The sequence below is a fragment of the Lepidochelys kempii genome, chromosome 7, assembly GCF_965140285.1.
Source record: "Lepidochelys kempii isolate rLepKem1 chromosome 7, rLepKem1.hap1, whole genome shotgun sequence".
In the NCBI taxonomy this organism is placed as follows: Eukaryota; Metazoa; Chordata; order Testudines; family Cheloniidae; genus Lepidochelys; species Lepidochelys kempii.
The window spans coordinates 27,604,185-27,620,837 of NC_136386.1; the positions used below are offsets into that span (position 1 = coordinate 27,604,185).

The 16,653-nt window shown below is 39.4% G+C and overlaps 1 protein-coding gene across 5 annotated transcripts in view; it reads right to left on the reverse strand.

Moving 5' to 3' along the window:
• Positions 1–16,653, reverse strand: part of CACNA2D3 (calcium voltage-gated channel auxiliary subunit alpha2delta 3) — a 724,110-nt gene that overhangs the window by 369,298 nt on the left and 338,159 nt on the right. For all 5 annotated transcript variants that reach the window (XR_013636032.1, XM_078853616.1, XM_078853615.1 and 2 more), the window contains one exon: positions 11,646–11,720. Coding sequence is in view for 4 of the 5 variants with exons in the window: in XM_078853616.1 (XP_078709742.1) it covers positions 11,646–11,720 (75 nt within the window). In the remaining variant the exon portion in view is untranslated. The remainder of the gene's footprint in view (positions 1–11,645; positions 11,721–16,653) is intronic.

Genomic DNA, 16,653 nt, shown 5'->3' on the forward strand with positions numbered 1-16,653 from the left:
TGCAAATACAGACTAACACGGCTGCTACTCTGAAACCATTCATATCTTTGTAGTTTGCTTGTTGATTTTAATTATTTTTTGAGAGATTAAACTTGTGGCTTTTGCCAAACGTAGTTAAAATAAGGAATGACAAATTACTAAACGGTTTAATGCTACATTATTTCATAACATACTTATTAATTAGCACTTGATGCTGTAGTAAGTAATCAGGCCACTGAATAGCCTGCAGATTAATTGTACAAGCATCTCCATAAACAAAATGTGGCCTGCTATGGAGACTGTCACTTGTTTTAGTCTAATGATATACACTCTGATAAACAAAGTGTATTTGGCTCTGAATTCATACAAAACGACAGAACAGCTGCAGTTGTTAAAGATTACATAATTATTAGGGCAAAGTGAAAGAAAGGCTAAAGCTGGAAGAAACTTAATGAATGATAGTATTTGGCATGATACTAGAAAAAACCTAGAATTTTGAAAAATCTTTTGTAACTTTAAAAACAATTGCTTCATGAGAAATTGCTTGCAATTAAACCTAATTTCTAACTAAGCAATGATCTGAGTATAGAGAGACCCTGGAGAGACAGTTAATATCACAAAGATGTGTCTGCTGCTACTTTGTCTTGCAAGCTTATAAAATTCATTGCAGTGTCCACAGAGCTTTCATGGCGATGATGTGATCCATTCCAGAAAAAGTGCGGAGCTTGTGAAAAACTGAATGGGAAAACTGAACGTTTCTTCAGTTACCACAAACTTTCCTTCTAGTTCTCTCACTTTTAATGGACAGGACAGTATTCTATCTTAGTACAAATATATTGGAATAGCACACTTAATAAACATGCATAGGCCCGCGTGTGTCAGTATGAACCTGACATGCCAAACCTGCGAAAAAAACACAGAAATTGGGCTTGTGTTTGGCTTAATTGGCTTGCGAGTTGCTTGTTGGCTAACTTTTGGCTTGTAGCTTGTTTGGCTTGTTGCTTTTTTTTTTTTTTTGACCAGCTCCCGGCAAGCAGGGGCAAGGGGGAGCAAGCAGGGGCAATGGGGGAGAGAGTCGGGAGTGCACAGTGGGCCCACCACAGTCCCAGACAGCACGCCGGGGGGATCTAGTCACCTAGAGTGTTGGGGTTCTTAGGGACTGGCTTGTTTTGAAATGGGAATAGCTTCATTTTTGGCTTATTGTGAAAATCGGGGTGCTTATTTACTGCATGAAAGCTGGCAACTTTGGTATGAACATATTCTGGTTCATAGGGTTTTTTGCTGCTTTGGCTATGTCTCTCAATATTATTTTCTAACTGCATGTATTTAACAGTTTCAGCAGAAGGGGTTTGTATTTAGGTGAGGTGCAGTACTTTGAAGGCAGAGATAGTAAGGACAACAACTATTCTTCTGGTGTTGAAAGAAGGTTCCAATGTAATGGAGTTGTGTGATTCTTTTGATGAAGGAAAGTTGAAACATAGTGAAAGAAGTCTCCAGGGAAAAGAGGTAGTTTTAAAATCCATGAAGAAAAAATAAGAATCTGATATTGAAATTTCTAGATAAGGGGTCAAATTAATCTCTCACTCAACTGCAATGTGTTTGATTTCTTGCAGAATTAAAGACTGTTAAAATAGGCTGAATCTGTTTATCAGCATAGCCCACTTCCCTGATGTCATTTTCACCTCCCTCCCTCCCCTTGGAGTGACCATTCCCCATTACCATCCTAGTCCCAACTACCCCTGGCTTTTGCTCATAGCAGGAGAGGAGAACAGTGTCCCATATTCCACTGTCTCCATAGTCCATTGCTTCTAAAATTAATTTAAAAGCAACCGCAACAGTATGCCTCAGTGGGTTACAACACCCACTGAACTCTGCTCAGTAATAAAACTCTGCCAGAGAAGCCTGTAAGTAGTCACCTGGACTGATGACATTTATTCTGAAAATATATTTGTAAGTGGCTAACATAGGTCTTTACATAGTATTCTAAGGCAAAATGAATAAGCTATGGCTATTTTGAGTGAGTTTATATTTCATTATTCAAATCAAATCTTTGCAGTATCTATAAGCAATTCATCCACATATCAGTGTGCTTTTTATTCCTCTGGGAAGCAATATGGATCTAATGCAGTGAGCTGTAGCTCACAAAAGCTTTTGCTCCAATAAATTGGTTAGTCTCTAAGGTGCCACAAGTCCTCCTTTTCTTTTTGCGAATACAGACTAACACAGCTGCTACTCTGAAACCTGTCAATATGGATAATATTTCTCTAAAAATACGATGTTTCCGATTGTGAATTGTAGAGTAGCAGAATGGCATTGTTTACTATGTGAAATGCAGAGAACAGACATACAGTTGCTGCTGTTGATACTAAAGATTCTTACTTGTGAATTGTGACTGAGTTTCTTAAATGATCATTTTATTGCGGGTGTATCTAATGAGCCATGTGAAAGTTGTGGAAGTCCTAGATCAAGAACTGAAGATTCAGAAGTATTGCTCAGATGTAATGTCTGGAATTAATCCTACTATTGCACTTTCTGTCATTCTGCAACTGATCAAAATGCAGATTACCACATATCCCTATATTACTTAATGTCGGATTCAATTTAATTGATCAAAACGTTTTTATGCCACCCAGATGATGCTCAATTATTATGAGCAGTATTTTACTATTCAAAATAGCTAAGTATGATTTAATATTTTACTCTCTGGAATACACTGCGACATAATTTATATTTGGCTGAAACCCATTTTGAAATCACATCCAGAATCAATTTGGGCTGGTTTATCCTGTAAGTAAGTTAAAGGTTTGGGGAGAGTAACTACACAACCTTTTGCCAGCTAAAGCCACATTCTCCTTATTTATTATTTACCTTCCAGAAAACCCAGACTAAAGAATAAGGCTCAGATATGTGGGACATAATACATGGCAGCACTTTCATTTAGCCTGCACATTGTCAATCACTTTTCATTCTTCATAGGAACTAAGAACTGAATGTCATTGCATTATTTTTAAGTTAAGTACCTCTGACACATTAAAAGTATGTCTGCCTAAACACTTTCAGGCACAGAAATGTCATTGTCAATAATGCTGCTTACACGCTTACACTAGATGAAGACAAAGAGCCAATGAGCTGTGACAGCTATTTAATTCAGCACGATATATTTAGTTCATGTGCCTATATTGTGATGCACCCCTACAAACACTTTGTGAATTGTCTGACATAGTAAGGCCTGATGCTGCACATTTTCAATATATCCACGCAAGAAACAGGGCCTGATCCAAAGCCCACTGAAATCAACGGAAAGACTCTTGTTGACTTCAATGTATTTTGGGTCAGGTCCATTGAGAAGAAATATTTAAAAACATCATTACTTGCACATTTAAAAGCTAGGTCAGGAATTAACACAGTACCCTTAAAACATAGCTACCTTACCTACCACTTTAGCTATTTTTGAATAATTGCTGTAACTTCAGGACAAAACATGTTCATACAGGTTGACTTTCAAAGGTTGCTTAGGAAGTCAGGCACCCACCTCACACTGACTTTCAATGGGAACTGGACCCCTAATTCTCTTAGGCCTTTGGGGAAAATCCCAGCCTCAAATATTTTGGAATATATTCCTAGTTGCAGTGAATGTGTTTGTATTTTCTCTGTAAAGGACCATGCAAACCTACATTATGATTTAACATTTTACATAGTAATCATGTAACTTCCTTTGTTTAGGCAGTCCTGTTTCAAGTTGAATAAGTTTGCCAATGGCCCTACTTTTTGATATCAGGATCCACAAACACTTTGGAATACGTAGCAGTGAAAGCTGCAGAGATGGTGGTGATGGTCCTTTCTTAAAATTATTTCCTAAATGCAGTATCAGTTAAACTTTCAGCAACGGTGGAACTATTTAATGTTTCAAACATGAAGTGTACCATTACAGCTTTTAAATGTTAGCGTGCATGAGTTTAACATCCACACACTCTCACACGAGAACTCAAATGTGCTCATGCACAAACTCACACCTCTTCTCCACAAGACTTTTCTGCCAGTAAAAGGGGTGAGGTTGGGCCTAATGGATGTGAGCCAGGCAAGTAACACTTTGGGAGAAGGGAGAGGAATATGCCTGGTGCTGAACCTCAGACTGAAAAGTGTTGTCAGTGCTCTCCTCCAAGGTCTGTGGAAGGGACAGTTTGGGCTTTTCAGCTGCAATCAAGTACTTAAAAGGCAGTTCTATCTGGCAGAAAGACAAGCAGAGTAGGCTTAGTAGCCAAACCAGAGTAGGCTTAGTAACTACTTTTAGAGTCTTTCAAATGTAGCAGAGCTGCAACAAGGCAAAGTTTGATTTTTAAGGGGAAATAAGGCTTGTAAACTACTGGCTCTAGGCAAATATTAAAAAGGCAGTTTGTCAAACAGGGAAGGGCTAGTTGTATTTGCTAAGAAAGCTAGAGGAGAATTTATAGTAAAATAAGCTACAATTTGACTATTTGACTCCACTGAAAAATACAATTTTGTTTGAATTTAGGAGGGAATAGCTTTTCAAATGCAAGTAAATAACTAAGTTGTGAGCATGGTCAAACCAAACAGCCATTTGAAAATCAAAGGAATTTTGATTCAAACAAACACTGTTTATGCATTTTTCTGACCACATTTATTATCTGCTAGTTTAGATATGTCAGATATTAGAAAATTTTGATGTACAGCTTTTTTCCTCAGTATTTGCTAATTATAGAGGGATATCTGGCTGATATGTTGCTTTTTTCTTCCTATCTTGAAAATTTCTCCTCTGCCTGCAAGATATCTCAGATGATAGCAAAAAAAGACTTCTCTGCACCTCCTCATTCCACACTGGAGCTGACTGAATGTTGAAAAAACAGTGTTTGTGAACATTTGACAAGCAATCCCATACCAATCAAATAAAGTAAATAGTTTCTGAATAACTCAAAAGAAAAACTGTTCATTCAAACTATTTGCAATAACTTTTGAATAGAAAATACATTAGTAGAAATCAGGATCACTTCATGAACAAATCACAAACTGAAATGGCCAAATGTTTTATGCAAATGAATTATCTGATGAATTTAGCCCATTAGTCTAACAGTAATTGAGTACATTAGAACTTTTTTTGTAGACTATATTATTGCTCTAAACAAATCTAATATCAAAATGAGCACAGTGAAATGACATGCATAGAACAAAGACTACAAAATACAAAACCAGATGGGATGAACCACATATTTAAATATTGGGTAAAATTTTCAAAAGCACCTAATTGCTTGGGATGTAGGAACTTGGGTTTCGAAGAGATTTTGATGCTTTTTGAATGAGATTTAGGCTCGTAAGTGATTTAAGTACTTTTGAACATTTTACCCATTATGTGTAATGTAATACACATTAACTCGTGTCACAAAGCAGGCAATTTTTTTGCACTTTCATTGGTGATATGATCCACTGCATAGTTAGGTTACATGACAAAGAAGGGACAGCAGAAATATTAGAACAAACCCACTGGGCAGTCATGCCCAATTTCCTGATATATTTTCCCAACCAGACATTTCTGTGAAACAATTTGTGCTTTTAAACAACCATCATCAGTGACTGTAACAAGACAGCAGAATAGGTGATGCAGACCGAATGGCAATTTTTTTTGCCAGTCTCTGTTGGATAGATAATTTTGTTACAGTTTAGTGCATATCCACCATACACACACAGTACTTGATGTACTGTGTAAGCAGCATAGTTCTGACGAAACAATTGTATTCCTTCAAGGAAGTGTCCTCTTCCACTGAATTGCAAAAGCTACAGGTACCAAAATACACACAAAATAGCTTTAAAATACCTAAATCGTACTGTACAAATGAGAAACTCAATCTCTATTTCCCAGTAGATTATATGCAGTTGTTGCAATTAACTCAGTAGTCAATACACACATTTTATTGCTGACTTAGAACAACGCTTCCTCAGCTCTCGTCCCCTAACAACTCCTACTCTATTTGTGCTACATTGATGACATCTTCATCATCTGGACCCATGGAAAAGAAGCCCTTGAGGAATTCCACCATGATTTCAACAATTTCCATCCCACCACCAACCTCAGCCTGGTCCAGTCCACACAAGAGATCCACTTCCTGGACACTACAGTGCTAATAAACAATGGTCACATAAACACCACCCTATACCGGAAACCTACTGACTGCTATACTTACCTACATGCCTCCAGCTTCCGTCCAGGACACTCCACACGATCCATTGTCTACAGCCAAGCTCTAAGATACAACCGCATTTGCTCCAACCCTCAGACAGAGACAAACACCTACATGATCTCTATCAAGCATTCTTAAAACTAAAATACCCACCTGCGGAAGTGAAAAAAACAGATTGACAGAGCCAGAAGAGTACCCAGAAGTCACCTACTACAGGACAAGCTCAACAAAGAAAATAACAGAACACCACTAGCCGTCACCTTCAGCCCCAACTAAAACCTCTCCAGCGCATCATCAAAGATTTACAATCTATCCTGAAAAATGATCCCTCACTCTCACAGATCTTGGGAGGCAGATCAGTCCTCGCTTACAGACAGCCCCCCACCCTGAAGCAAATACTCACGAGCAACCACACAACAAAAACACTAACCCAGGAACCTATCCTTGCAACAAAGCCCGATGCAAACTCTGTCCACATATTTATTCAAGTGACACCATCATAGGACCTAATCACATTAGCCACGCCATCAGGGGCTCGTTCACCTGCACATCTCCAGTGTGATATATGCCATCATGTGCCAGCAATGCCCCTCTGCCATGTACATTGGCAAAACCAGACAGCCTCTACGCAAAAGAATAAATGGACACAAATCTGACATCAGGAATCATAACATTCAAAAACCGGTAGGAGAACACTTCAACCTCTGTGGCCACTCAGTAAAAGATTTAAGGGTGGCAATTTTGCAACAGAAAAGCTTCAAAAACAGACTCCAATGAGAAACTGCTGAGCTTGAATTAATATGCAAACTAGATACCATTAACTTGGGTTTGAATAGAGACTGGGAGCGGCTGGGTCATTACACATATTGAATCCTCACACCTTCTTGTCAACTGTCTAAATGGGCCATCTTGATTATCACTACAAAAGTTTTTTTTTCTCCTACTGATAATACCTGATCTTAACTAATTAGCCCCTCTCAGTTTATATGGTAACTTCCAACTTATCTGTATGTATATATCTTACTATATGTTCCATTCTATGCATCCAATGAAGTGAGCTGTAGCTCATGAAAGATTATGCTCTAATAAATTTGTTAGTCTCTGTCATAAATATAAAGGGAAGGGTAAACACCTTTAAAATCCCTCCTGGCCAGGGAAAAATCCTTTCACCTGTAAAGGGTTAAGAAGCTAGGATAACCTCGCTGGCACCTGACCAAAATGACCAATGAGGAGACAAGATACTTTCAAAAGCTGGGAGGAGGGAGAAAAACAAAGGGTCTGTGTCTGTCTGTGTGATGCTTTTGCTGGGGACAGAACAGGAATGGAGTCTTAGAACTTAGTAAGTAATCTAGCTAGATATGCATTAGATGATGATTTCTTTAAATGGCTGAGAAATTAAGCTGTGCTGAATACAATGGATATTCCTGTCTGTGCGTCTTTTTGTAACTTTTTGTAACTTTTTTGTAACTTTGCCACCATTCTTCCCTTATACAGGGACTCTTAGACTTTAAGGCCATACGGGACCATCATGGTCACCTAGTCTGACCTGCACATCACAGGCCACAAACCCAATCCTGTAATGGGCCCATAAACTCTGGCTGGTACTGAAGTCCTATCTTGATTAAAGACTTTAGGTAACAGAGAATCCACTGTTTACTTGAGCTCAAGCCAGCAAGTGACCCATGCCAAACGCTGCAGAGGAAGGCAAAAACCAACCAGGGTTTCTGTCGATCTGACTGGGGAAAAATTCCTTCCTGATGCCCAATATGGTGATCGGTTAGACTCAGAGCATGTGGGTGAGATACACCAGCCAGATACCTCCCTGTCTAGTGTCCCATTTCCAGTCACTGGAGATATTTGCTAACAGCAGTCATGGACGGGTCACATGTTATTGTAGGAAATCTCATCATACTGTCCCCTCCATAAACTTATCAAGCTGAGACTTAAAACAAGTTAGGGGTTTTGCCCCACTACTCCCCTTGGAAGGCTGTTCCAAAACTTCACTTCTCTGATGGTTAGAAACCTGTGTCTAATTTCAATACTAGACTTATCAATGGCCAGTTTATATCCATTTGTTCTTCTGCCAGCATCAGTCTCTAACTTAAAGAACTTAAAGACAAAGCCCTGGCTGGGATGATTTAGTTGGAGGCTGGTCCTGCTTTGAGCAGGGGGTTGGACTAGATGACCTCCCGAGGTCTCTTCCAACCCTAATCTTCTATGATTCTATGAACTCCTGTCATTCCCTGGTGTTTATCCCTCTGATGTATTTACAGAGAGCAATCATATCTCTCCTCAACCTTCGTTTTGTTCAGCTAAACAAGCCAAGCTCTTTAAGTCTCCTCTTGTAAGGTAGTAGCCCCTTACTGCACCTGTTCCAGTTTGAATTTATCTTCCTTAAACTTGGGAGACCAGAATTGCACACACTATTCCTGATGAGGTATCACCAGCACCTTGCATAATGGTAATAATACTTCCTGTCTCTACTGGAAATACCTCACCCGATGCCGTAGGAATGCATTAGTCTTTTTCATGGCTGCACCACATTGGCAGTTTATAGTCATCCTGTGACTGACCAATACACCCAGATCTTTTTCCTCCTCTATTGATTCCAACTAGCATATCCCCAGCTTATAGAAGAAAAATCTTGTTGTTAGTTCTTAAGAGGATGACTTTGCACTATTAAATTTATCCCATTTCTATTACTTCAGTTTTCAATGTCATCCAAATCCTCTTGTACGATATCCTGGTCCTCCTCCATATTGGCAATACCTCCTAACTGTGTGCCATCCACAGATTTTAATAGTACAGTCTCACTTTTTGTGCCAAGATCATTAATGAAAGAGTTAAATAAGATTGGTCCCAAGATCAGTACTCCACCAGTAACCTAGCTCCAGTCTGACAGTTCACCTTTTAGCATGACCTGGTATAGTCTCCCCTTTAACCAGTTCTTTACCCACTTTTCATTTCTCATATTAATTCCCATCTTCTCCAATTTAACCAATAATTTCCCACGTAGAATTGTTTCAAATGCTTTACTGAAATCCACATAGATTAGGTCTGCTGCATTTCCTTTGTCTAGAAAATCAGTTATCTTCTCAGAGATCAATTTGGTCTGGTATGATCTACCTTTTGTAAAACCATGTTGTATTTTATTCCCAATTATTCTTTACCTCTATGTCCCTTAACCACTCACTCTTTCGAAGTTTGTTCTTAGACTTTGCATACAATTGAGGTCAAACTAACAGGCTTGTCATTTCCTGAATCACTTTTCTTCCTTTCTTGAATAAAGGTACTATTTTTGCAATTCTCCAGTCATAGGGTGTGACCCTCGAGTTTATGAATTCATTAAAAATCCTTGCTATTGGGCTCGCAATTTCATGTGCAAGCTCCTTTAATATTATTGGATGGAGATTATCCAGACCCCCTGAGCTGGTTCCATTAAACTGTCTAAGTTTGGCTTCCACCTCAAATTTGGTAATTTCTACTTCCATAGCCTCATTCTCATTCGCCACCCTGCCACTGTCCCCAAGCTTCTCATTACTCTTGTTAAAAACTGAGGCAACATATTCATTTATGTGTTGGCCCATACCTAGATTATCTTTAACCTCCACCCCATCTTATCTACTTAGTGGCCCCCCTTCTTCTTTCCTTGTTTTCTTTTAACTTATATGATTAAAGAATATTTTACTATTGGTTTTAATTTCCTTTTGCATGGTTCAGCTCTGCTTGGCTTTTGGCAGTTCTCACTTTTTCTCCCATTTTCTGATCTCCAAGGGACAGGAAATATCTGGGTCAAATATCGGGGTAATGATTGGAAACATTTAATTTGAAATTGCTTACTCTACCATCTTTGCTCTTCTATATTATCATATAAATGATCTTACTAGGGTTGGATTTTCCTGGTGCAACACTTATAGTGAGAAGCATACACTAAACTAGTGATACCAAGTAGTTAAACCATACTGTATAAACTCATTTTAATCTGCACTAAAATGTATGTAAGCAATAAGGTTGTATTTACCAACTGACCTGAAAGACTACTGTGAATAAGTCACATTGTATCTTGTGAGCAACTTGGAACAAAAATCCAAGAGGTATAGGCCAAGATTTTTAGAAGTGATTAGTGGATGCCCAACATCAGATACCTTAAAGGGATCTGATTTTTCAGAGGGTGGCTGTTCAGTACTTTCTGAAAATCAAGTCTCACACTCATTTATGCAATTTTTTTGACGCTCATTTAAGGGGTTAATTGTACTTGTTGTACCTTCTCTGTTATAAATGGGTGTCTAAATATAGCAGTTAATGAGTCATTTCCTTTAGCAAAGCCTTAATTCCTTGATTTTAACAGGTTTAATATCACTTTTAAATCCATCACTTATTACTAAATCTAGAAGAAAGTTTGAAAATATTTGGCTAGAATGTTAAATCTTTTCTTTCATTAAAAATTATGATCAATGAAGTCATAGCTGTTGTTTTGAGGATGTCAAAATGGCCTTAATGAGACACAAAAGTCATAGTCTAGCTCACAAAAAAAATGTTTTGGGCAATAATTTTATTGCATGTGGATAGCACGTATTACACAAATTGATACAGACGTGAACACTTCTGAGGTCGACTGTTCCATCGCCTGACTGATTTCACTGTTTGGACTCTGCCCCACCCGCCACTCTTTCCATTATTTAGCTTGACTTTTCACTTTACTAGCTGCAGGCCATTTTCCATTGTTTTGCTCCTTTTGACCACCCTGGCTACAAAAAAAACCCACAATTTCAATTGGCGTAATTCTTTTTACCTTCACTTACCAAGAATTATTGTGTAGCTTTGCTGGTGTGGGATGAACACATTAACATGGGAGACAAAATATCCTATACAGTGTTTGATCCCACAGTCTTTATTCAAATAAATCTCCTACTGAAGTCAAAATAAATGTTCCCTGAGAAATGACTGAAGGATTGTGTTTGAAATTTTCACAGTGTTTTGAGAACTTTCTAGAAGAACACTGTTATTATAATTTTAGACAGTCTGGTATGAAAAGCTGAAACTTCAGTGTTACATAGAGAAACTACAGTTGCTTTCATTTGTTTAAAGATTTTTGTTTTAACATTCCTCTTTGTGCATAAATATGGAATCTGATTCTATGTAACTTTTGAGAACAGTGAGACAGTTATAATTTAAAGCAATTTAAACCAGTATGGTGTGAGTTGAAAAAAAAAGTGACTAAATCTGACTAATATCCAGCTATTTCTATTGAAATTATTTATATATTATTCCAGTAAGCTTATTTGCTCAAAGTAACTAAACGAACATTTTTTTCTTACCTGCGGAGTCACATAACAGACTATTTTTAAATAGGACAAGAACAATTAATGTAATAAGTTCTAATAATGGGATCTGGTTTATTCAAAAATATCATTATAACACAGTGATATGCATCGCATCCTATATCCTTTTTGCTTTGTTACTCTCATTCCTTACCTCTTTGTTGGCTCTGTCTGCTTGTACTAACGTTCCATTCAGACACGGTTCTACATAGTGAAGTTCTTCATTATACTGTGGGGGGGGGGAGTGGGAAGATGGAAAATTTAATTAAAGACTTTGAAAGATACAATTTATTTTAATGATTTAGAGCTACAGTAAAAAATCCACATAAAACAAAAACAATAGAATTCAATTCATTTAAAAAAAACTGGGCTTGGGATTTTTTTTCTTCATATCATTCTTAGTATTTCAAAGGCTAGAATTTTAAAAAGAGAGGACCTACGTGATCAAATGCCAGAATACAGGTAGGTTTAGTGCATAGTACATAGTTAAATAAACCACACTACAGCAACAGATACAAATGTTCTGAATCTTAGGAAGACTGACTGATCGAAAAACCTCCCAGGTTGGAATCTGGATAGTATTAAGAATTCAATACTGATACAGTTCCAGCCTTAATTCCCAATCCTCTGCTTCATTTTGAGCAAACACTGACAAATATTTGAGCCAAGGCATGACACATTTTGGGGGGATGGTATTGTAGGAACTGAGCCAAAGCTCTATGAATTTGAACCCATTCTGGAAATGTTTGGAAGTGATCAATCAGAGATTGGCAGTCTTTGTAAAACTAGCTTCAATCACTTGGGTCCAGAGTCTTAAAAGGTATTAGGTGTTGCTCCACTCACTACTGCAAGGCCTATGTGACTTAGATGGCTACAGTCTGGTCTGCACTACAGCACTAGGTTGACATAAGGCAGTTATGTCATAGGTTAACATAAGGCAGCTTATGTCAACCTAATTATGGAAGTGTAGACACTTAAATTTCGCTCCAACTGACGTAACTGCCCTGCTATGCTGACTTAAGAACTCCACCTCTACGTGCGGCGTAGAGTCAAGGTCGATGTAGTTAGGTCAGCACAGTGACAATCTGTTCAAGTGCTCCTGGGGAGGACATGTACTGCTGATACAAGGAGCAAAGAGGAGACATGCACAAGTGATGTAATTACTGTGGTGGCTATATGCCAATGTAAGTTCGGTACACTTAATTTTGTAGTGTAAACGTGGCCTAAGTCCCACTTTCAAAAGTGAATCAAGCATTGAGAATAGTAAGTCCCATGGATGTCCGGTGAGATGTATGTGCCTCAACTTTTGAAAATGAGACTTAGTTGTCTCAGTCACTTGGGCTGAAAGCCTCAAAAGTGTTTAGGGTCCTAATCACCACTGATCCGAGGCTTGCAACCCTGAGCAGAGAATGCCAAAATACCTTTTAAAAACTGGGTATTAGTCTTACAGCATGAATGTTACCCTTATTCTTCCTTTTCTGTCTATTCTTCTGCAGCAGTATCACAAGCCAAAATATGGAGGGGGAGGCCTTTCTGCTTGGTTTCACCTCTCAACAGATACCAAGTGAATCAGTGGAATAACCATGACAGCCAACGAAAGAGGACAGCAAGTTCAGCCAAAAGTATTCAGAGAAGACATTTCACATGATTAATGTAAGAACTCACTCTGCCTCTCTCCATCTCAATGGGAATAAAAAGAGTCTTACAATGATTAATTGCAAAAGTGTGCTAACATAAGGTTCTTCCCACATTACAAGTCTGCATGGTCCATGTCTGGCTGGGACTCTGGATTTATTCTACATTCTCTTCAACTTCACACTGCTCCTTTTCTCATATTCTGTCTAACCCTAGACCCCCTGCAGCCTTCTCCTTCTTGGACCATCAGTCATCATCATTCATGTGGACACTGACAGCAGTGCTCTCCAACACTCATTAATTAATTACATGCTCATTAGTGCATGGGGCAGGATATTTAATTTGATCAGTGCCAAACTATTCTGGAGGCAGTGTGCCAAATTCTGTTAGTTATACACTGGTATAACTCTCAAATAACTACACTCACTGACTGCACCGGCTATAGTCTGTATTCAAACTGAGTAACAGAATAATTGGATTATTGTATCAATGGCATGTGTTATCTGGTCAGTGATTCTCTGTTCTGCACCTAGTGTGTATACATCTCTAATTATTTTAATGCAGTCAATATCAATCCATTGTGAGGATTCCTATGCACACTATGACAAAGTTCCTCCTCTGCCTTGGTGGATCCTGTGCGTTCTGGCGGATTTGTTCTCCTCAGAGGTTCAAAGCAGTCCTCTTTTGTTAGTGGCACAAACCTGCCATTCACTCAGCTAACCTCATCACTGGCCAGCATGGGGGAAAGGGAAAAAAATCTCTGTAGTCTCTGTTGTCCCACCTAGTGGGTCAGGGACAGGCCAGATCCCTTTCCAAATTAGACCTTTCCCTCTGGTGTGTCTCACAGACCAGGTCAACTCCTCCTGTGTCAGATCAGAAGTCTGGGGGGAAAGGGGGAACCCAGCCCGCCCTCTACTCCGGGTTCCAGCCCAGGGCCCTGTGGACAGCAGCTGTCTACATCATCTCCTGTAACAGCTGCATGACAGCTACAACTCCCTGGGCTACTTCCCCATGGTCTCCCCCAAGCACCTTCTTTATCCCCACTGCAGGACCTTCCCTCCTGATGAGAGATAGCATTTGTACTCCTCAGTCCTCCAGCAGCACGCCCTCTCACTTCCAGCTCCTTGCACGACCAGACCAACTGAAGGGAGGTCTTTTTTACACCAGATACCCTGATTAGCTGACCTGCCTCAATTGGTTCTAGTAGATTCCTAATTTGCTCCAGATGTCCTAATTAGTCTGCCTGCCTTAATTGGATCTAGTAAGTTCCTGATTATTCTGGCAAAGCACCTGTTATCTTACCCACGGAAAAGAGACCCGCTGAATCTGGGGGCTAATGTATATACCTTCTATCACTCTCCTGTAGCCATCTGGTCTGGCCCTGTCACAACACCGATAGCTCCACGGGTCAAATGAAAAAGCCAAAATAGCAATGGGAGATCAGGGCCTCTTGAGAAAGTGTTGTACATATCTCAGAATTACAGAAGCTCCTTGTTCTGATAAATACTATACTTTTTCCTGCAATGCTCACCTCCATTTCTTCTATTCTGCCACCACACATGGAATGTCCTTCCAAACCAATGCCAAATCCACACCCAATCCATGTTTAAATACATCCTCACCACTCTCTTCCATGGCTACCACCAACAAAACCCAAAATCTATGTCAAACACTACCACACTGAGAAAATAAATTTAAACTATTTCCCCCTCTGGGTTTTGCAGCATGTCCTTTCCACACTATATGTTCCACTTAAGCCTGATTCTACAGTTTGATCTGTGTGGGCAAACCCCGGTGGCATTGCAAGTTCAAGGCCGTAGAAAACGTGACGACCTCCTGCCTTTATGTGTGTGTCTTACATAGCGCCAAGCACATGGTCTATACTTAGCCAATCAACAACAACAACAACAGTGTGACTCCATAATGTTTTATGGAAATATGCTTATGAGTGTGAATATGATGTAACTAGAATATGGTTTATGAAAAAGATCTCTTGTAAGGTATCATTACAAAGTTATGACCTACTGAATATATTCATCCTATTTGTATGCATGTATCATCCTTGTGTCTGAAGCTAGAAATATGAAGTATAACTCTGAGGTCCTATTGTAACTATGCAAAGTGTGAGCCATTAATGGTGGTTCAGAATCTTGATGGCTCCCATTGACTAGGACAATTGGTTGTAGATGGTTTATTTACCTGCAAGCCTTCCTGTGGAAGTGTGGGCCAACCCGTGGGTAATGAAAAATGAGGTTTTACAGTGACATGTGAGCATGTCACATGATACTGGAATCCATCTTAAATCTGGTACTTTTCCATTTAGAAGGAGGGGTGGGAACCCAGAGAGACAAAAGATTCCCATCTTGTGCCAAAGCTATAAAAGGGGGTGGAACAGAACAAGGGAGGCTGCCAGTCATGAGAACACCCCTAGTTTCACCTAAGATATCTGCTGGAACAAACAAGCACTGTACCAGGGAAGGAGTCTAGGAAGGAGTCTAGTCTGTGAAAGAAGCTTTTTGGAACATCTCTGAGGATGAGATTTTACCTGTAAACAGGTTTCAGAGCAGCACCCGTGTTAGTCTGTATTCGCAAAAGGAAAAGGAGTACTTGTGGCACCTTAGAGACTAACAAATTTATTTGAGCATAAGCTTTCGTGAGCTACAGCTCACTTCATCGGATGCATTTTTTACCTATAAACAGTTTCTTAATGCTTAGACTTGCGTGTTTTTGCTTTATTTTGCTTGGTGACTTACTTTGCTCTGTCTTACCTGAAACCACTTAAATCCTACTTTTTATACTTAATAAAATCACTTTTGTTTATTATTTAACCATAAGTGATTAATACCTGGGGGAGCAAACAGCTGTGCATATCTCTCTATCAGTGTTATTGGCGGCGGACAATTTATGAGATTACCCTGTATAAGCTTTATACAGAGTAAGACAGATTTATTTGGGGTTTGGATCCCATTGGGAACTGGGTATCGGGGTGCTGGAGATAGGGGACCTGCTGAACAGTTTTTGGTTAAAGTCTGCAGCCTTGCGGGTGTGGACTAGACCTGGGTCTGTATTGCAGCAGGCTAGCATGTCTGGCTCAATAAGGCAGGGTTCTGGAGTCCCAAGCTGGCAGGGAAAATGGACTCAGAGGTAAATTCAGCATGTCAGGTGACAGTCCCAAGAGGGTCCCTGTGACGAAACCCGTCACAAATAGAATCCACCCCATCATATTTTAATCATTACCTTGGTTTCCAGGATCTTATCCATGTGAGCAAAAGGAGAATATCCAACTGCTGCAGTAGTAACACTGATTTCTTTCCATGCCTCTCACCACTACAAGGCAAATGAATCAGTTTCCTACTTTATAACAGGTCACATCTAAACAGCCTAAGTTCAGACGGTTAGAAATCTATGAGGTCCCCTTTCAGTACTATTTTGGATGAATCAGATCATCACAGATAACCAGAAATCCTGTGGACTAGTTAGATTGCTCTGTGTGTGCTTGCCAGGCTCCTCATAACCTCTCCAGGGCT